General features: G+C 39.2%; 2 protein-coding genes across 7 annotated transcripts in view; both read left to right on the top strand.

Moving 5' to 3' along the window:
- Positions 1-18,048, top strand: part of LOC105384707 (chitooligosaccharidolytic beta-N-acetylglucosaminidase) — a 445,339-nt gene extending 427,291 nt beyond the window's left edge. For both annotated transcript variants that reach the window (XM_048624346.1, XM_048624345.1), the window contains exon 17: positions 17,726-18,048. In XM_048624346.1, coding sequence (XP_048480303.1) covers positions 17,726-18,038 — 313 coding nt within the window. In that variant the 3' untranslated portion in view covers positions 18,039-18,048. The remainder of the gene's footprint in view (positions 1-17,725) is intronic.
- LOC105385214 (CUGBP Elav-like family member 3) overlaps positions 1-22,740 on the top strand; it is a 388,314-nt gene that overhangs the window by 301,028 nt on the left and 64,546 nt on the right. For all 5 annotated transcript variants that reach the window (XM_048624354.1, XM_048624353.1, XM_048624352.1 and 2 more), the window contains one exon: positions 10,534-10,659. In XM_048624354.1, the coding sequence (XP_048480311.1) occupies positions 10,534-10,659 (126 nt within the window). The remainder of the gene's footprint in view (positions 1-10,533; positions 10,660-22,740) is intronic.

Below are 22,740 nucleotides of genomic sequence, written 5' to 3'. Positions count from 1 at the left end.
TGTTTAACTATTGATTTTATATTTTATGATCAATTAAATATTGTAACTATAATAATAATCTCAGTGATTAACAAAAACATAATAAGTTGTAGGCAAAATAAAAAAAACACAATGGATCATTGTGAAATAATTCACCGCAAAGGAGAAAAAAACACGACGTACAGATACACATCTTCAATCGCATCCTACCATTTTTGGTTCAGAGGTTAAAAAGTGACTTCAGAATTCGGTAAGCAGCTTGCAAATTAGCTCCTACCTATTCAGGACTCGCCCGACCAACAGTAACTTCGTATCTATTTCAGATTCTTGCAGTTTCTCATTTAGTGCTCATTTGAATCAGTTCTTTACAATGGGGCAGTAAAAGCCCGCTCAGGGAGGTCACTCTATATGACAAAAAACTAAGTTTCGAAGCGCTGCTGCGCGAGCCACGATTCTATCCCGTTGTATTAAACGTGCCGATTTCACGACAGCTCTCATTCGTTCGTTTTTCGTCAGTATAGAGTAACCCCCCAGCCGGCGCCGGGCGATGCGTACCGTCGCTTTGTATTCCAAAAGGCAGCGATATTAAATAGCTGCTAGCAATTAACATCTGCAGCACGTAACGACCGGGAAACTCCTTCACGGGCCGTTATTACCCCTTAAATAGTTATTTAAATTCAGTTCGTACCGATCTTAATGATAATAGTTGATAGTGGCCGCGGATTGGGCGCCCCTGATTCCGTACGATTTCATTCGACCTTTTTTTAAGTAAGGTTCGGATCAGCCTTCTTTCGATTTATTATGCACAACAGCTACTTTAAAAATGTACAGACCTGTGATTGTTATTAGATAGGTGTGATTATGCTTAAATATGTACTCACTAAATTTAATAATTGGTTACTTTATTTTTTGTCATGTGTATAAGATAGAAACCAATATCGTTGGCCTCGTTACCAATATAGCTCTTCACACAATCATACAGGAAAACATTCAATAGAAAATACTTCCTCGTACTATATAAATAAGTAATTCCTCCACGTGAAGTTGCTACCAAACAAAATGGGATCTATCTCGGAAAATTCCTTTCAACGAAACATAGGGCAACATTTTTTCCATGGACCGCGGCGAACGAGTCATAAATATTTTAAAGTAAGTAAGTTGGGGAGGAGAAGTGGCGTGGACTGTGGCGAAGTTGCCCCGCCGCCGGCCAGCGCGACAAAATAACCCTGTCGAAAATTGTGCACCGCGCAACTTCCTACAGGCGCGTTCTGCCGAGATGGATTCCTAAGTTTTCCTGTTTGCTGCACTTCGACGCTCTTTTATTTATGCATTTGTTCGGCTGCAGTTTGATTGACGTCTTTATGTTATAGTTTTGAAACGTTTGCGTGTTTGCTAAGACTTACTTTGATGCACTCTAGATGGATCTATAAAAAATGTAGGTATACTAGCACGTGCGAACGTGATTTATTTAATTAACTTTAACTACTATATTTTATTTAGCTTACAAACTGTCCAACCTAAATAATCTAGATAGAATCATGTTATTTGGCCATAATTCTCCAATAAGGGGCACCTCAAACTGTTCACAGCGGTACAGGCCGCATCTTTATCTAGCCACACAATTTCCCGAAGGGCACTATCAGAACAATAGGGCTTGAGCCCCGTCATAAATCGTAGTGGTGATCATCTGAACCGATAGGCCAAGTAAAATTAAGACGACGGCCAATCATCGCGAATACTCGGGGGAAGACCCGGAGCCAAACTTACCCCGCGGTGGGGGCCAACAACCCGTCTGTGCGGACGGTTATGCCCTTAAATGAAATCGAATGTTTGGATGTAAAAAAAATACTTCATATTTTCATATCCTTGTCAAATTCTGTACCAACATTTCAAGTAACTATGATAATAATTTCGTGCAATCTCTCCGTGTACACAGATGTCAGATGTATTCTGAATACTCTTTTAGTTCTTTTACTAAATAGTTTCTAATGACTAGGTTCAGATGCCGCATGCCCCAGTCGTAACAATAACCACTTAGGTACTACTACAAACTTCACTATGAAAGTTCATTAATAGTGTAAACCGTGTAATTTTGCACCAAACTCAAACTAGAGACCGATAACATGCAATGTAATTAAGGGCTAAAGCAGAAAGACAAACGAAGCAACACAAGTACGGCTCAAGGAAAACGGTACTGACGGCCTCACGACCGGTAGCATTGAATTATTTATACGATACACAGGGAACTTGGACTTATAAATGTACACATTTTAGCACTTATGGCCCTTTAATAAATTATCAGAGGTGCATCGAGATGCCGGGTACGATTCCCAGCCTCATTTCTCGAGCTGCGATCTCCTGAGACGCGTTTGGGCGTTTAGCCGTGGGCCGGAACAGATGGGCCTGACGCGGATAGACTTACGGAGCTGCGTAACGTTTTTTTGCGTAAATGTGAAATATTACCGATGTTTAATATTTAATTTTTGGTAGCAGTTCGGGTTTGGATCCCGGTCAATTACGGTATCTTATGTAGTGACGAATTCTGCACAATCATTTGTAGTTGTAATGATTAATGAGTTAGGTAGGTTATATAATATATTCTTGTAGTTTCTAGGAATCTAATTGTTATTTACGTATTTATTTAAGCTACAACCACAAGTACCTCCTTACATAATATTTATACCTTTGGCAACGATCATAATTTATTATTTATTTATCATTTTTATAACGTCTATAATATTATGAGAGTACAATACATACAATACAAACATAGAATCCCAAAAATACTTTTTACTAAAAACTCGACCAAACTCAAACGCGAAAGGCTAAAATTAATAGGCAATATCAATTATCGAGGATTACCTTGATTAGTGTTCAACAATCAATTAATACCTTATCAGAGGCTTGAATAGCAAGCATTACATTGTTTGAACCCTTGCATTATTATCTCGGGACAATCGTATCTAATCTCATGGTCCTAAATCGCATCCATTAAAATTAATAATAAATTTCTATATGAACGGGTGCGGGTAATGACAAAGTTAATTCGAGCGAGACTCGGGTGTCGGCACTACTTGATCCGGGTGTGGCCACGAAACCAGCGGGAGATATTTTTCTATGGAAAAGAAGCATTTGTTCTAAAGATTACTCTTATAAATAACTCATTGTTTTCAATATAATATATAAAATTGTCGATGCCAACCGTCATTTATTGATCTAATTATCAATTCGGCGTAAAAGATTTTTCAGTATTTGAATTCTGTAAATTGAAACAAGGTTTCAGCAGTGGTAGTGATAGACAAACTTTGAATTTAAATAACACTTAAAACTTAGGTAGCTGAATCAGTAAATTATTGGTAGAATGATGCGCCCGTCAGAACTAGGGCATGCAATACCGCAATACCGGTATCCTTAATACCGGGATCCCGGACGAAATTCCCGCTTTTTTCAATACCGGTATTGAAAGTTAATACCGGTATTGAAGTAATACCGGAATCGGACTTTTTTAGGCTATAAATAAAGCGATTAAGATTTAGTTAGCCTTGTGTTCCTAATTCCTATATACTGTGAAAGCGCACTCGTTCCCAACCGTTTAATGCAGTTTTCGGCTGCTAGAAATCTACTGTTGACCATGCGTAAGCCGACACCGAATGTAAAAAAATAATTTATTCTAAAATTTAAACTCTAAAACTTAATTCTCGTAAAAATCTACAACAAAATACAGAATATGATTGCATTTTCTTGTTTTATTTTGACGTATACGACCTTTAAACACAGTATATGCCATTTATTACAAGGAAGTCTAATACAGGTATTAATACCGGAATCCCGGTATTGAGTTGTAATACCTGAACTCAATACCGGTATTGAAAATTGTTCCGGTATTGCATGCCCTAGTCAGAACATTTTGCCCCAAGAAAATGTCACTCGCGCGCTGGCCCTAATTCAAACAACTTATGACAGATTATATGAGATTTTAGGACCAGCGCGATGGTGCAATTTTTTTGAGCGGTTGGGCCTGAGATATCACTAGTAATTTATAAGTCAACTAGCTGATCCCGCGAGCTTCGCTTCGCCTTAAAAAGTTTTCCCGTGGGAATTCCGGGATAAAAAGTAGCCTATGTTCTTTCCCAAATTTCATTCAAATCCGTTGAGTAGTTTTGGCGTGAAAGAGTAACAGAGAGACAGACAGACAGACGCAGTTACTTTCGCATTTATTAATATTCGTTAGTATTAGGATGTTAGCAATAATTTCGTAGCCACATGAGCGTGAGGCCGCCCGCTCAACACCCGCCTAACAGATTAAACTTCGCACCATTGATTGTTTAATGACGTCCTGCGATCGATTCCAGCCTCGTCTCAGCGTTTGTTTCAGCGCTAACGACTTTGTAAACACGTCTCTTTTGTGTATTTCAAAATTGGAATTGATAATGAATTGGAAAATAAATGAAAATGGTATAAGGTATAAAGGTATAAAGGAAAGATATTACACTCACGGGCAATGAAAAGGTTCCACTGAGAAAAGCACCAAATTACTTCTAAACGGAAAAGGCTAGCTTAATGCCGTCTTCAGCAACATTGAAGTACCTTTTACAGAGCATCAGAATATTATCAACTAAAACGGTAATATTTTGTTCCAATTTTGAATTAAATCTTTGATAAATTTGGGATCGTTTGTTGTCGCCATTTTGTGAGTGGAACTTTTTCATTGCCCGGCAGTGTATATATTTGTACTTCAATAAGAATATTTATTTTTAAACATAATTAATTTTATTCTTAGATTAGTTAGTTAACTGTACTGCGAGCACAGGATTCAAAACCTCCGTTTACGAATCGCATCGTCAACTTTCACTGTCAAAATGTAAGGCAAAGTTAGTTCCAAAAGTGACATTTGTTTTTTTTCCATATGTTAGGTGGAATTTCACCAAACGCTAAACGTATTTTCTATTTAGTAGCCTGTCATATCTATCAGTTAGTATAAAATATATTTAAAATTTGATTTAAATACGTTTAGCGTTTGGTAAAAGTGACCCTTCGTGTAGATTCGAAAATAGTATCGAATCCGGTTCTCGCTGCACTGTTAAGATCAGCTATAACCGTATAACCATTACTGTGTCAAGCATGACAGCTACACATAAATTTTGTACTTGTGTTTTTTTTTTTTTTTTTTTTTGTTTTTTTTCTAATAAATAGGTACTCACCAACATATATCGATATAAAATACTGTAGGTATCTTATTAACAACCTCTTTTGGTATCATAGCTTACTCACACATACGCGGCTGGAGGCAGCCTTGACACTACGATCACAACCCATGTTTTTAAACCATTATTTAACTCTGCAGAAGCTACCGGTATAAATATCTAGTTTACGATATTTTATAGGGACGGAACACATATTTTATTCATTCGCTGGTGAATATTGCATGAATAACATTACGATACACAAAACGAAATTGACAGCCAACGCTTTCTTATATCGTGACACATTTCAGACAGGTGATTGACAGTTTTATGTCATAATTTAGCCATGGAAATGTCAAAATTCCCGGTAAAGGGCACGAAATTCATTTATTATTCGTGTAGCGAAGCCTTAACTACGAACTAGTGTTGTGGAAACAAAGGTTTAGACCCATGTTTAGAGCCGTTTTTATATGTGTAACGAGCAAGTAAGTAATTGAATTAAATCAGTGAATATTTTGCCTTTATAATCAGGGACCTTTTTGTTGGGTGAAAACAAAGGTTTTTTACATCCTAAATATTTTTGCACGGCGATTCTATGTTGTTTATTTTTATGTGACACAATTTTTTACCGTATTTTTTTACTTTTGTTATTAAATAAAACGAAATACCTACGTAAATTTCTTATAACATTATTTACAAACAAACATTAATTCTTTCACATCATATACCTACAAGTGGCTCAACTCAGTAAAAATGCAATCAACTTTGTACCAAAATGCTTCCCCCTAATAACTAAAAAAATCACCAAACTTCTAATCACGTACGTCTTTTATTCCACTAAAACCACATTACTTTCCATTGAAGCCCGTAAAAGGCAACAACTGAAAACAATCGCGGGCCTCACGTACTAATCCGGCAGTGTAATCTGTGCCTCTGTCGGTTTAATGGATGCTGTTAAAGGGGCCCTCATTACAGGGGAATCTGACTGATCCCGTTCAGCCGAAGGTTTAGTGGGAACAAAGTCACGGGGCCGAGCCACGAACCGGGCTACACGACAACATATCCATAAATAAAAATCATAGAATTCATTCAGACATAAATAGACTTGAAAAGGTAAACCATTGAAAAAGGTAAAATCTTTTCCACAGAAAACAGATTTTAAAAGCATATCTGTTCTGTGCAAAGTTTTTAATTTTGAAACAGACTGTAATACAATATCGGAAGGAAACCAACCACAATATATGTAACTGAAAAAGTCTATTTCTATATACCCGCCTCCCGTGAACCGATACTCGGAACTCGCTTCTGTGTTATTAAAACAATAGAACGCTGTTCACTACGTGTTTCATACGGAACATTGCACTGTGTCCATTGCTGCACGGCTGTCAGCGACAGAACTAAAGCCTTAGCCTGAAGGTAGACATTAGATGCTTCGTCCGCAGTAAATTAATCAAAAGGGACCAGGGATAAGAGGCATACTCGAAAACTTTTCCTAATGACGGCTTAATGAAAATTGCTCCGCCGAAATGGAAATGATGACAGTTAATCAGTGGACTGCTCCGGAAAGTTCCGTTTTAAAACCGGCCCTATTAATCCAGCTACTATGTCATAAGCCCATTAGGGGACGTTTTTATATTAAACTACGGGATTTAATATTCAAATGGCATTGTTTTAGAGATGTTGCGGTCGGCGTTACGTTTAAACCTTTGTATTTTTCTGTGAGCCTTTCAGTTAACTTTTTTTTTAATAATTATGCTTACGAAAACAGAGCTTTAGAAAATTAACTATAATACTAATTATCCCAAAAGTACTTACTAATCAGCCAATTCACGCCTAAACAGTCTCCAATCCCGCTAATAGTGACGCAGCGAAGCGACGCATGCTTGCAACGCTCGCCGGCTCTCGAATTGTCATTGTACTGAGAACTATGCAGTCGCGACTCACGCCTTTGCCACCTGAACGGCGACGACCACCAATTAGTCATATAATTGGTTATTCAGCGCATGGCAGTTACGCTCTATCGGTGCTGCAAGACGGCGCTAATTAATACAGCTCACATCTAGATCTTGCGGAATTGTCTCGCCCTGTTATTACTGGAGCAATCGCAGTCATCCGTGCACTGTCACAGGATCTGATACACGCCTCACTAGCATGACGCGTGAAAGAGCCCTGCTTTGTAATTAGTGTCTAGTTGTCTACCCTATAACTAATTTTAATCTTACGTATACATTGGTATCTAAACATCTACAGTGAATTTCAAAAATAATTACAAGGGAAGATATTTAGAACTTGTAACTCGTCGACTATGAACTTGTTCGAACAGAAAGGGTAGATACCGTCAGAACTTCCGATATTGTAGGCTCTCATGACGTCAGATCGGTAACAAATTGCTCCTTTTAGTGCTCTTGTCTAAAGTTTTCGAAACGTGAGTTCGCCTTTCGAGCCGAATGCAAAGATTTATTCAATCGATGCTCGCTGTTACGTTTACAATGACATTGCTGTTTATTCTACTTGTATGACTCGTAGTACTTAGCTTTCGTAATGAAAATACTGTTACAGCGTTTGTCGCCGTCAATAATTTAACGCAAACATTAATAAAACTAGTCAAAGACTTTATTTCGCTTGACTGATTGACATTTTAATAGATGATTTTTATTTTTATTTTCCTTCTAAGAAATTAAAGTTAAAAATCGGGGGTTAAACACGGTTATACTCAGTCTCACAAAATATTAAGCTTTAGCTAAACATCTGTTCAATGTACGTCTAGTGTTTGTAGGCAGACCGTAAGATGCTTTAAAACCACTTGATCGATGCCACCCGATATTGGTTTTCTTTAGTAGGACTGAATGTGTTTAGCTAAAGAGCAACCTTTCCCGAGGAACAGTACGAGCCCATTAATGTGTGAATTAGTTTGTTTAATGGCAACACATTCGAAGTGCGTGCCTTCCACGACGCACTCGGGGATTGAAGACGGATCCTTTGTACCTGCCGTTAAACGTAATTAAACTGACCGAATCGTCTTATTAATTGGAAGAAAGCTACTAACACTCGTTTATAATTATATTTAAACCTTTCTTTTCATGATTATTACCTAAAACAATACTATATGAGAGTCATACTATATGCACGAGTATAACTGTCTAAAACTTCAAACCAGAAAAAGTTTAACTAGAAGCAAACGCAATAGCCAACCTCTTTATGCAGCATGCTGCATCACAATCAAACCACCTCGCATAGCTACGGCTCACTCGGATTAAAGCAACTTCAGTGTGAAATTATCTCAATTTAGCTGGTCATTAGTGTGAGTCGCCCGGGAGAGATAGCCGGCTGGCCGAGTATAAATCTGAATTTAATGCGCACGCACGGGCGCCACAACCACGCGCGTGTGCTGGCCGCCATCTTGATGCAGACATCTGCTTTTACGGACGCCCTTAAGTGAATTATGCCGTCTTTCCTCCCACCCTAATAGCAACGTAAATTATTACAATCGTTACATCCTAAAAGCCCATACAAACACTCAAAAAAACATCCACCGCAATGATTACTCGCAATTAAAATCGAACAACTTAATTCGGCATAAAACAATAAAACAAAACCATTACACCAATTTAAAAGTTATTGCCGTTTTACGGCCGTTCGGTAAAATAATTGGACTACACTTAAATAGGACTTAATTTATGAGACTGTATTTCTGTGTGAATTGTTTCTTCAATGAAGCAGTGGATTTATGTATAATAATTTATTACGTCTATATTTGTTTTTGTATAACTTTAGATGAAGTAAGATCCCTAGTATGTGACAGGTGTACTAATGATGTGACATTGAAGTGGGGTGGGACAGTGGTGGTTGTGGTGAGCGGTGGAGGCAGCGTGCAAGCGTGTTCTTGTGTTGCAGGCGGCGCGGGCAGCGGGCGCGAGTAGGCGGACCAAGGTAGCGTTGTTGTGCGTGCCCTAGGCTGTGAACTGTTGTCTGTCCAACTAGCGCGGCGGAGAAGTGCCCCACCTGCACCGATCCCTCTTCGACACTCCAAAGATACAACATCCATCTCTTTCTACCATCCAGTGTTCAAGAGGGACGGTAAAGGAAACGTTTCTTGTCGAATCTAAAGCCTTTCATCAACTGAATAAGCGGACGCTCCACGCTAGCGTAGTGTCCTGAGCGCGCTCATTCAGCTAACAGAAAGGCAACTCACATTACTCGGTGACCTTTTAGTGAAATGGCCCCTCACCCATTCAGTGCGTTCAAACGCAACTCCAATTTAGCGGTCATATTTGGCTCCGGTGACGCCGGGCGATAGTTACGCTTTGTGTCACTCCGCTTCTATTCACGATGGAACTGAATGTAGCGTCCGCATAGACCCCTAGTTTTTGAAAGACAATTACACCGGTCTGAACATCCGAAAGTTAGAGGAATGAACTTAAAAGTTGCCGGTTAATTAAAATGTAACTACTCACATATCTCACACAAAAGTTGGCGGCGCAGCTGCCGGCTGTTTGTTGCCATCTCGGGAGGAGCCGACTAATAATGTCATTTAGATTCGACTTTGAACGAGGGCTGGCTCTCACTTTGCACTTAGTTACCTCGTACTGTAAGAATATTTGTTTGACATTGATTTCAGAGCCGTAATTAGTGTTAATTTATATTCTAATTTGTTCATTAATTTGTTGGTTTCTGTGACGAGCGACAGTGTTTATTCTTTTGCGCTCTAAATTAACATTCATCATTCCGACAACTCTGTTTCAATGGATATATTCCTAAACACAAATTGGTAGCGCGCACCCGCCACATATAATTTCAATGCTCTAACAGAAGTATTTTTTCACGAATCATATTATATTTCAACCCGTAACAATGCAGAACTAATTAAAATATTGAATTCCCACGAGGGTTTCGAAGGTTAATTATTCCCGTCTCATTTCATATAACAGCCTCGGCTGAATCATCACTCGATAACAAGCGGAACACCTCCGAAGCCTTCGCATCATTACATCGTCGAGAACAAAACGCCACGTTAGTGTAATGTGCTAATTTATGTGTGGATCTGGGTTTGAGTTTTGTTCTTTGTAATTGATTAACTAAAGTGTGTGTATATGTGTGTTCTAGATAGCTACTTGTATATCTGTTGTTGTGCGGGTGCGCGCGGCGGCGGCGGCCGGCCGCTGGCGGCGACGCGCGGCCGGTCGCGATATCCATTATTCATAGTTACTGGAACTGACCGCCGGGAGAGTTATGAATTAGTAATTGTCGTGGTGGTGCAGGAGAAGCGCGGCGCTGGTGCCCGCGCCGCCGCCGCTCACCGCTCGCTGTGTTGTGCCGCGTCTCGATGTCCGCGACGTGCCGGTGCCTCGCTCATGCCCGCTCTGTGTCGCAGATCGCAAGCTGTTCGTGGGCATGCTGAGCAAGCAGCAGTCGGAGGAGGATGTGCGCCAGCTGTTCACGCCCTTCGGCACGATAGAGGAGTGCTCCATCCTGCGCGGGCCCGACGGCGCGAGTAAAGGTGAGTCGATATTAAATTTGCATTCTAATAAACGTGACAGTAACGCAATTAGATTTGCATGATTTTCATTAGCGGCGCCCTGATTCTCGTTGGCGCGAAGTCGCGCGGCGTGCGTCGCGTGTCGCGATACTGTACAAGTTTCATTTAGCTGAGACGCTTTAAAATTGTTGTATTTTAATTGAGTTAAGGCCGTAAAGCTGCCGCGGCGCCGGCGACAGTTTGTTAGTTGCCTAAACGCTACTGTCTTTACGTCCTAACATTAAGCTTTTTATGCTCAATGAAACGCGCCGCGGCAGCTTGAGGCTTTGCCGTTATTTCACGATAAAGCTATTAACTACGCAAGAACAAATGTACTGAATCGCGCTAACAAATTGTTAAATCGCGTTTAGTACTTCCACATCAACGAGCGACTAAGTGGATTAATAGCCGATAAAATATAACAGGCTGCTGTTCCTGCTGTAGATGTTAATTTAGATCGTTATTTCAGAAAGTAATTTCCAAAGTTATATTTTTTTACGGTGAAATTGTATATTTTTCTTTGAATTTTATGACTTAATAACGAAATATGTTTGAAATTTACATAGGCACAGAGGAAGCAATAAATAAATTTTACTGATTCTGCTAGGCAGATTGTTTTAGCAAGCTCCAAGCTTGTCGTAACGATCGCGAAGCAATTCATAGCGGTGACATAGCAAGTCGTAGTGGACCCAACAAATCGTAGCAAGACGTAGCATATCGTAGCATCCCGTAGTAGTCGCATACAAAATCATAGTAATCGCGTAGCAAGTTGTAGCAGTTTCGTAGCAAATCGTAGCAGTGGCGGCGTACAAGTCGCAGGGGTTTGTAGTTGTGCGTAGTGGAGTATGTAGTCTTATAATTTCTATAAGGTTTCTGATGCACTATTCATTTGTAACCTAAATGTATTTTATGTTTGCTTAAATAAATAAATAAAAATTGCACCATACTTCCACTTAGCTGACTCAATGAAATATAGTATACACTACGCATATAATTTAAAAGGGGACCATTAAAATATTAGTTCAATATTTTTTAAAGTTTTTAGTAAACAAACATTATTTAATTAAGTATGTATACGCTAAGTATTCTGGACGTTCTATAACATTCTAGGCAGGTAAAAAAACAGACCAAGAAGCTAAAATTATATATACCTACCTATATTATACCTACTCCTTATATAGCGGCGCTTAGGAGTTATAGCACGTAATAATCCGGCTGGCGTGGTGGCCGGTCCAGGGGGGTCACTCTATACTGACGAAAAACAAAAGAACGAGAGGTGTCGTGCAATCGGCACGTTTCCAAAACTTAGTTTTTTGTCCTATACAGCTTGCAAAAGTTTAAACAAAGCCAAAACCTACATGTGCAGCATGTTATATCTAGGCCCGAAAATTAAATAAGAAGAGGAAGAAGAAGAATTACAAAAGTCGCGTCAAAAGAGTAAAAAAGTCATTCTTCATAGAAAAAAGTCACATGGCCAACAAGTTTTTTTTTATATATAAATTTTGATTTCATTTTCGGGCATAGATATAACATGCAGCACGTATGTATGTAGGTTTCGGCTTAGTGTACCCTTTTTGCAAGACTCAAAGTAGCGATTAACTTAAAGTAGCGACTCTGTAGAGTGACCCCCCAGATCCAGGTCACGGGTGAAGACTCCTCGTAAAGACCCCCAACATCTCGCTTTACGGTCTCCGTAATGACGAACTCGTAAAATATTGTCAATTTAGTTCGCACTCCGCCAAAACACTCAATTATAGACGTTACGGCATTATAAACACGAATTGAAATTGAAATTGAAACGGGTTTTGCTTATTAATTTAGGCTTAATATTTTTTTGTAGTCTAGAAATGTTTGTAATTGAGATGAACACTTAGCATAAAACCTAGTTAAAATGAGAAGAAATTCGAACGCATTACGTTCACTGAGGCATGCACAATTGCACATTATGTTGCTTGCCAAACAAAACCCGCAGAAAAGAAAAAATACAACAAGTTAATAATCGTATATCAATCAACCAGCAGAAATCAATCATCAATTACCGTCACACTCTACGAGTCAACACTCACAATAAGAACGTGAATAACAAAATCAGCGGCCATAAACTGACACGACATATTCCGTCCGGAAACGCAGTGCAAAGGAATGACTCATCTAATATACTCTGACGCCTTGACGGCACAAAAACCGCCAGTCACGGTGACAAGGTTCCAAACGCCCTTTCTCAACGAACACCGATGAAACCTTCTCCAAATTAATCGCTACTTTGAGCATTTTCTCCTCTTTTGTCCGATACTTCTGATAGACAATCGCATTGTTTGTATCTTAAGATGTTTCATTAATTTAAAAGCCCTCCCGGAACCTGGTGAATGGAATTCAATTTCATTTTTATTGCACTTGAAGCTAGACTTTATTTAGTTTAATTAAGCTAGGCTGTACCTGTTTGCTGAGGGTTGCCGTTTTCTGTTTAAACTTGGCTTAAACGAAGTAAGGATTAAGTGAAAGTTCTGTAGTTTTCAGAGAAAAAAAAGTAGTTGCAGTTGGGGGTCAGTAAAGCAAATTGTTCTAAAACAAATACGCGCAGGTTTTATTAGAAACAGCTCAATAAAAAACAAATCGGTTTGTTTTTCAGTTTCAGTCTAGTCGGACGGTCGCCAGCGCCACTGATGTCACATTCCGCCCGGCATCTCGGAAAAACAGTGACTTTTTCGGTGAGGAGTGCGTAACATCGTTTATTACGCTGTATGTCACAGTAAATGCCTAAGCAAAAAGCTTTATGAGGCAATATCACTACAACACCGTTAGCGAGCTATCGACAGACACATTTGTGAGATATACGCGCGGTCGCGTCGCAGATTGCCGGCCCCGATCGCGCGGAGCAGCGCACGGAATTGGGACGTCCAAATGAATTAATTTCGGGGATGCCGCACTATTTGTTTTAAGTGCTGGCATTAATGCCGCGACACGTGCTCCGGTTTAAAAATACGCGTTTTTCCAATTGGTCGGTTTACTTTGTTTGAAACGCTCGGTGCAACACGTCCCGATCACTCCGACTAGATGCGTATTCGTCCAAACATTTTTATTAGTTAGAGTGTTTTGTGTACATTTTTATTGTTTGCTTTGGCCAACTACATACTAAGTAAGATACATATGAGATAGAATCAATCTATAAAGTCGCATGTACATTCAACTTGAATTCCTTTCAATGCAACGCGCTGGATTTATTGCTATTCCGCTTCTGAAGTGATTTTGAAAAATACGGCTAGCAATGTAATTGAGCGCTCCCCGGGCCTCAGTTCCTAATTTACGAGCCTTCATTACCGCAGCCATGCCCCAGTAATGACAGAAGGCGCGGTGCAAACGGGCTGATTATTCTCGCGACCCCACAGTTAAGCGATACAAGATGTTGGGATAATGCCCCAGATATGGGCATTAACGTTCTAAGGGTATTCCGCTATTGTTTCATTACAAAATAAACGGCAAAAGTCATATCTGAGGACAAAGTAAACATAATGCCAACGTTGCAATTCCAGAACAGATATAGGTACCGCTTGGTATTGCAGATGGTACTGAATTTCTGAAAGGAATCACCTCGTATGAACATAAACCGTACCATTAACCAAAACCGATGAATGTTCGGAGGATTACTCATGTGCATTAGATTTACGGACAGGGGCTTTTAAGGGTTTATTGCAGAAGGTATGTAGTAAACAATTCCTATTGTTCTTGCTAGATGCATATATCCTGCAGTAAATCATTACTAGTTCCAGAGGATGATGATGAAATTACGAGTATTTAACGTTGCTTAAGAAATTTAAAATAGTCATAACTTTTTTTCTAAATGATGTCAGGACATTTTTAGTTGGATTCCTGGTAGAATCAACGACGTCGTCGACAAGTAAAGCGGCGTGCACACTGCGACAGTTGTGACGCGAATTGCGTTACCGCGAGGCGGCGCGACGCGCGACGTCTGTGTCTTAATGCACCCCGCATGTGAACAAGCCTTTATACTGTGGTGCCGTTTTGAAATTAGCAGAGTGACGGAATTTCGGATTTCGATTGATTATAATAGGTCACTTTTATAGTTATCTGGTCGATATTTAGAAAAACATAAACATACAGACCGTGACTCTCTAGTTTTATAACTTCAATGATTTCGGTCGCCATTGCCAAAATATAATTAAATTGATTTTAGCTCATTTTTTTTAAACTACTATATACTAGGTATATGAATTTTAATAAGAATACAAAATGTATTCTTAAATTTTATCGTTACGACATGGGCAACTTAAACGCAAAATACATAACATTTTAATTCTAAATTGTTATATTCAGGAAATGCCCGCACTATTTCATTTAAATCCTACAGAAATCTCTGACGTGGTTACTCTGCAACCCCGGCCATTGGTTTGTAGGTGATGTCGAGAATTCGACACTTTAATCGGTTTACGAGTAGTACTCGTCTATACATACATTCGAGCTTTAGCTGTGATATTCGACGGTCACTCACTATTCACTTTGCAAAGGGGTGAAAGACGCAACGATCCGGAACAGCCTTCGTACTTACAGACAGCTTTACGAAATATGTAACTGAAACTGTGTTTTAGGTTATATTTTAGTTGATGATTCGTACCTACAATTGTTATTTACTGGATGATAATATTTCGAGAACTCAATCACTTGTGCTGTATGTTTCAGTCTATAAAATATTCAAATTTCTAAAGTAGATTTTGTATTGAGATCGCTTATTGCTTTCCGCCATAAAAGTGGACCGGTCGTGACCCACCGAACAATACAACACATCCTGCGCTCAGCAAATGAATACAACAACAAATAAAAGATAATTTTTATATTCGCGCTGTAAATATGGGGTCGAGTGCAGGCGCAGGGAGCGGAATGGAACCGCCTCTATTCATTACCCCTTCTTTGTTCTAGGACAAGGATTTTTCGATTAAGAGGCTAATTAAGCCGGCTATTATGAGCGATCGCGCTCGTTCCCGGCAGATTGGGGCTATCGGCTGCGTCTATGGTGCTGCCCACTCGCCTTTATATTTCATCACCAGCTGTGTGCTTATTTATTTTGTAAACAGCGTGTTGTTTTGAAACACGAACTCAGAGTAACATGTTGAGACTTGAGAGTGTTCAATGCATTAGTTACGTGTTTATAACATACAAACAATGAGGAGACATAGTATTTTTACGCTGACGGTGGCTGGCGGCAGTCAGTCTTTGTGAAGCACCAAAGCGGTAACTTAAACGACCTGACGCGAACAACAGAACTCCAATAATAATACAAAAGTAACATTTTGCATAATGAAACACTCGCATTTTTCCGTTTCTTCTGCAATAAGAATAAAATACAACATCAACAAACAACAAGGAGGCTTTATATTATCTAAATATGGAACGTCTGTATAGTATAATAAGCGCAATAAGGCCTTAATTAAATTCGTATTTCATATCTGCGGATCGCCGGGTACCAAGTAGGGAATCTTTTTTCCGCATAGTTAAACATTCCCCCCGGGCCCCGGGCTACCAAATGTTTCATGTAATAGGCAGACGAGACATGGGATACCCTGAGCTTACGTCATTGTTGGAACATATTGAAAATACTTTTGTATTTGTAATTACTGTACTTACTACATTCATTTAACACAATAACAAAAATCCTAATTACTTTGGATGCTTAATTAGTTTGTTGCTACGTAGGTTTTTTTCCTCTAATTAGAGTTGAATAGCATGTCCAACAATCCGCACCCTTTTGAAACCGAGCGACTATTATTTTAACCACATATTAAATATCTCCGCGCTGCGCGTAGCTATTTCATTTCAATTATATATAAATACTGGATAGTGACACCGCGGTGTCCAGTGTCCATTATTTTGATTAATTTGATTGAAATCATTTTCGGCTCCGGATACCACATCAAAGGGGAGGTATATAAGTATTGATTTGTACCAAACTGACGCTTTCACGAGCGTTACATCTCGTTTTGTGTTATTTATTACGCTATTTGTACTACAACCCCAATAAGCTGTTATATATTTTGTAAGGTATCTTTTGCTCTGTTAAAATAATGTTCATTGCATTACAAAAGTTTTATGAAATGAGCGTAGTTAAAACATAATCAGTTCAGTAAACATCTTCATCGGCCACCAACTAAAGAAATTCCAAATTACCACGTAACCAACAAACTTATATCCGTCCCGCTCACACCACAGCATATACAGGTGAAGGCCTCGGTCTGGCAGCGGAACTGCAGCGAGTGACAGCCGCCACTCCGCGGCCGGCGATCCACTCATGCGACTGACAGCCGGGACTCACGTATTATGAGAATTCGAATGTCGAACCTGAAATTCAATGTTTGAAGCCGCGTTCATGTTCATTTGTAAATGACCGAATGTCTGACTTTAAGGGTGGCTTTTACCAATGTGATAAATGTATTTAACTTGTTATTTAAACACAATTTGAAATTAAATTTCGTAAAACATCTTTTACCACGACTTAAATATGATTAGTAATCTGTTAAACCTAAATGCGGTCAAATGGCTATTTAACTTTACTAAACACATTTATCTACTACGCATGTCATGGCGTCAGTCGCGGCGACCAGCTGACCGACCGGCTGTCAAGAGAACTTTTCCATTTCTAGCATTTTTCCTCAGTGATGTCTAGTTGTTGTCTGTGAGAGATTCAGAGGTCATTGTTCAGAGGTTATGTTGAGGTTATCTAATAAATAATGGATTTGTGGGATAAGTATTTTGTTTGATGACGATGATGAAGAATTACTTCTCTATATGAATAGACCTCGCTCATTACGCTATATTGCAGAAAGAACTAACTTATTTGAGACACTACCGGATAAAAAAATTGTTAGGAGATTTCGTTTGACAAAACAAACTGTATCGCTTCTACTACAAGAAATTCAACATCATCTTGAATTTATTTCCACCAGGTAAGTAGCTAAGGTATTGAAATAATAAAGTTATCTGACTACATAATTATCTTATACTTTTATTTATAAGTAGGTACCTATAATTATTGTTACAGAAATAATGCAGTTACTCCAATGAACCAGTTGTTATGCACACTCCGATATTATGCAACTGGCAGTCAGTTAATTACTTGTGGAGATGTGATAGGTGTGGAAGAACCAACAGCAGCTTGCAGAATCATTCATAGAGTTACTCATGCAATAGCATTATTGTATAAAAATACATTAAATCTCCTGATACCATTCAGGAACAACGTTTTTTTGCTCTCTACTCGTATAATGTGCAAGTATGGTTCCAATACATTGCACAATAAATCTTGTTCTTCCCTTGTAAAATTAGGGGCACGAACACGAGAAGAAGTTGCTTGACTATTCATTTTACTTTGAAATCACAACAACAAATAAATAAAAACACCACCACGCGGTGAAAGCCGAAATAAGTTTTGTTTTGAAATAAATAGTGTTATTTTGTCTATGTTTGAAATTGATAGATTGACTCCGTTTTACGCTGAGTCGTTTCGAATGTTCAATAAAAAATATGAAGAGTCTCATTAAAAAGATGTGGAACTGAACGTAAATAATAAATCGCAGGATGCTTAACGCATTTAACTAAATAGTAATGGAAATACCATGGTGAATTATGAAGCTAAACATGTTTAGGGTAAAATTGTTTAGTGCATTAAACGAAATTAGCTAAATGAATTTATGTAGTATTTAAATAGAAGTTCGTAACAGCCACCCTAAATCGTAGTAAATAAACTAAAAGTTTATGCGATAGTTACATACTTTTGGTTCTCGGTATCTAGGGTCGCAAACTAGGGTGCTTACTGCCTAGAGCTTAGTACCTACATAAATTGAAATTGGCTGACCTTATTAGTGTCTACTATTTTATAAAATTTTCTTTTGCATTCCCTATTACATATAAGTAGGTAAAAGGTGGTTTTGTTATCAAAAAATCAAACATGCTACGTGTACAAAATCTACCAATTTTCCTTGTATGTTTTTTGTTACCTTGAATTTTTTTCGCTGCAATTTCACGAGTGCGAATTTTTGACGCTGTTTTTATCTATGTCCCGTTTTACAAAGGCATTTCAGAAATACGTAGATACGTACAGTACAGCTGTGCAGTGAGCATGTATCGATACTGTAGAGAGGTTAACGTTATATGTTGCAACATTCTAAAACAATTCCACAGAGAAATACCCACAAACTAGTCTACAAACTTAAATAAGAGTCGCGTTTATGCGATAAGTCCGCCTTAATATATCTAATTGTATATATATATATTCTTTACTTTACTTTTATGTCGTGTAATGTTAATACAATAAAGTGTTTAAATAAATAAACAACTTACATATTACATCATCACGTTTTCTGTGTGTAAAAAAATAGGTAATGCATTTTGGGATGTGGTTGTATCTAACAGAAACCGACCACACAGCATTTCAGCAGACGCGCACAGTGTAACTCACTTGAATAATACGAAAACTTTACCGAAGTTAGCTCGCAACTGTATTTCTCCTTAAATTGAAAAAGATTGTGACGCCCACATATCTGCCCGAAACGTGATCGAAAACCGATCCTCGATGCAGTCCTTTAAAATCTAGTAAACAGTTTAGTTCTCCATCGGAATAGAAAATGTCTCACCCCGTAAATACGGTGAGGACGATACAGTCCCAACCTACATCCCTAAAGTTTGTTCCACTTGCCCTCCCGAAGAATATGTGCCTTGTCTAACCAAGTCTGTGTTAAATAAGCAACGGTTTGTGTGCACAGTGGGTAATATGTTAACTTTGACACGGTTGTGTTTAGGGCGGTGTGAGTTTAGACTAAATTGACTTTCTGTGCTATATGTTTAGTGGTGGGACGTGTGAAGTAATTCACTCGCTGTATTTGTTACCTTTGGACTTTATTCATCAAGATAACAAGATGATAGGAACACATATACCTGCAATATATGCAACTATTTTCCATGGCCACCTACGTCACATTCATGTAGAAAAGGCAAAAAATATACAGATTGATGTAACATTTGCCACTCAAGCGGCCGCAAGTGAAGCAAACCGTAAACCAATGCGATTTCAATCCCACTCCACATACTCTACTTTACATACTTTTGAGGGTTCCCCCGTTCGTTTTCCCTTACAAAGGACAATAATAAATGTAGGATTTGCGTTATCAGCTCACTGTGATTACGCTCCACGGCGCGTATCGAAGTTTACGGATCGCGGGCTTCACCGAACGGCCCTCTGATCCTGTTATTTTTAATCCCGAAAGACCGATGATGACGTAATTCGAGCCTTGTTTGAAGTTTGAACGATTTTCGGAAATCGGGTTACAGGTGTATCAATATCCGCCCGCTTAAACATTGGGGATAAAACTTTTTAGGTGACGCTTTTGAATATATTTTAATTAAGTAAATATTTGACGCGCCTCTTCGGTGTTTTTTGGCAATGACTGGATTTGGTAATTCTTTTGCGACTCATAAAATGAGGTTTTATAAAAGGGTCTCGCCTCATTACGGAGACGCAAAGTGGAGCGGACGAGCGTCGCGGGAGCTCGGGACAATATTTCGCACTAAACAGCATCGGAGACGCCGCGTCCCTCGTGGCCTGATTTACATCCATGCTGCGAAAACACCGCCTATATAGGTACTATACTTACTGATATACTTCGTCTTTAATAGTGATTTTTTTTCCAATAAATGATTCACCTGATTTTCCTTTCATTAAACTCTGACACCAACGAGTAAATAATAGTGCAGAGGCGCTTAGATGACATTAACAAAGTCGATCTCGGCGCCACTCGCACGGGTGTTGATTACCACGCGTGGCGCTTACTGCGTTAAATGCGAGCTCAAAATGGGTAGAATGGCATTTCTGTTCATTAAAGCGGAGTGTCGGCGACATTGTGACGAGGGCGGTAACAAGGTGAAATCATGACACGTAGGTTTGACGCGCCTACCGCGCCTACCGCGCCGCCCGCCCCGCGCCCCCCGCCCGCCGCCGCCGCAGCGCCGGCCAACAACCAAAACCACACCCTCTTTACGCCTGTTGTATTCGTTTATTAAAGCACTGTCGCATTTAACACGACGCATTCCAGCATCAAAACTAGCGCAAATACGCTCTAAAAGTTATCTTCTACGCTGACGCTGTCATCAAACTTTATAGCCGCTACTACCGACTACTTTTTCATGGGCTGTTATAACTTGCTAGATAAAACAACAACATTTCTTGGGAAGTTCGCAGAGATGACGCTAGTTTATGGCATTAGTTCGGGGTCGAGTCACGTCGCCATGCGTCCTTCTGTACGCACCGCGAATCGCGGGCTAATTATCATATTATTGTATAAAACGCTCGTTAAAACTCGACAAACTCGATAACGCACAAGTTGGGCCATTGTAAAAACAAGGCTGCCCTCTTTGGAGAGGAAGTAATAATTCGCGAGGACAAAAAATCGTCAGTTAGGTCACGTCGCCGCTAATTCCGCCGGCGGACGGCGACTCCACTCCTGAATTCACTACATTATTTCGGTCACTACTCTTTTAATTCTCTTTGCTCGGTACACGTCTGACGGAGACTGGTAAACAAGACGCCTAGGTTTTTTTCAAATCATAAATGTATTAATAAGAGTGCGAAAGTTGGACTTAATGCAAAAAGCTTTTCTACCAGTCAACCTACAGGAGAAGGCGAACTGTGCAAAAAAAAAGTTTGAGACCTAAATAGGATTAACTACTTATAGCATACAAGTACATGATATCTAAATTGGTACACTTAATGCATTATTATAATAATAAATAAATAAATAAATATAATAAATATGTGGGGACATCTCACACACGACCATCCGACCCCAAGCTAGGCAGAACCTGTGTTATGAGTGTCGGACAGCTGATATATCTACACAAATACATAGATAGATAGATACTAAATATAAATATCAACACCCAAGACCCGAGTACAAATAACTGTCTTTAAACAAATATCTGCCCCAGCCGGGAATCGAACCCGGGACCTTCGGCATAGCAGTCAGGGCCACTAACCACTACGCCATTCGACCGTCTAATTATAATACCTACAAACTTCTTAATAATACATAAGTACCTACAAATATATAAAATACATAATAAATAATATTTAGGTATAAGACAGAAAATAACTGCTATTCATTCATCGGATTTGCTAAGGAAGTGAGCACATTGATATTATGACCGTATTCAAGTATTACTCATTAGATTCAACTTAGTATGAAAACCCTCTACAAACGATCTAATCATTTTCATGCATGAAGTATAAAAGTTCTGTTTCACAAATACAAATTCCAGTCTGCGAGCGGAACACAAAAAACTGAAATCCGTATTAATTTTAACAAAACGACAGACAGGTCTTAACTTTGGCCGGCGATGTTAGCAAAAACGAAAAATGTTGCGAATAAAAGTGCAGGCAACATAATATGTATAGGAATAAAATAATGGTGTGTTCCCGGTATGCCGCGCGCAGTGGGCCCTCTTCACGCATCGGCTCGCGGCCGAGCGCGCGGAAGTTTTTAATGTTCGACGCTTTTGCATCACCGGAATGTACGAATGCCTCTCTATTCACGCCCGGAATCACCTCTATACGCGCCATCCGAGAATTTTCAAACGAGTTTTAGAAAGAAAAGACACGATCTGCGAGTTTCTCGACGCTTCGTCTGAATATTGCGCATGTTCGGATTTATGAATGTTTGTTGCGTTTTAGAGCTATAAGATGGTATACAACAGCTGCAGTGTTTAACCTAAGCGGTGCAGGTTACTGTCAGGTGGCCAACTTTATACTTTGGTATCAAAAACGTTTTTGCCAAGAGCCACAATTTCTACCAAGATGTTGGTTTAAAGCTTATTACTATAAGAAAGTAATTAAGCTTTGTTTTACAAGGAGTAGGGGAGGAATTAAAAAAATCTCCATTACGAAGACTGTTTGACGACAGGCGAGGGATAATAATTATGATAAGTGAGAGCTAGTCCAACTTAAACTCAAGACTTTGTCAATGAAATTTAAGCCTTATCTCGCCGGCATAAGACACGGAAAGTAAG

This window comes from Plutella xylostella, chromosome 12 (assembly GCF_932276165.1).
Source record: "Plutella xylostella chromosome 12, ilPluXylo3.1, whole genome shotgun sequence".
NCBI classification, from domain to species: Eukaryota; Metazoa; Arthropoda; class Insecta; order Lepidoptera; family Plutellidae; genus Plutella; species Plutella xylostella.
This window is presented reverse-complemented; position numbering and strand designations above follow the sequence as displayed.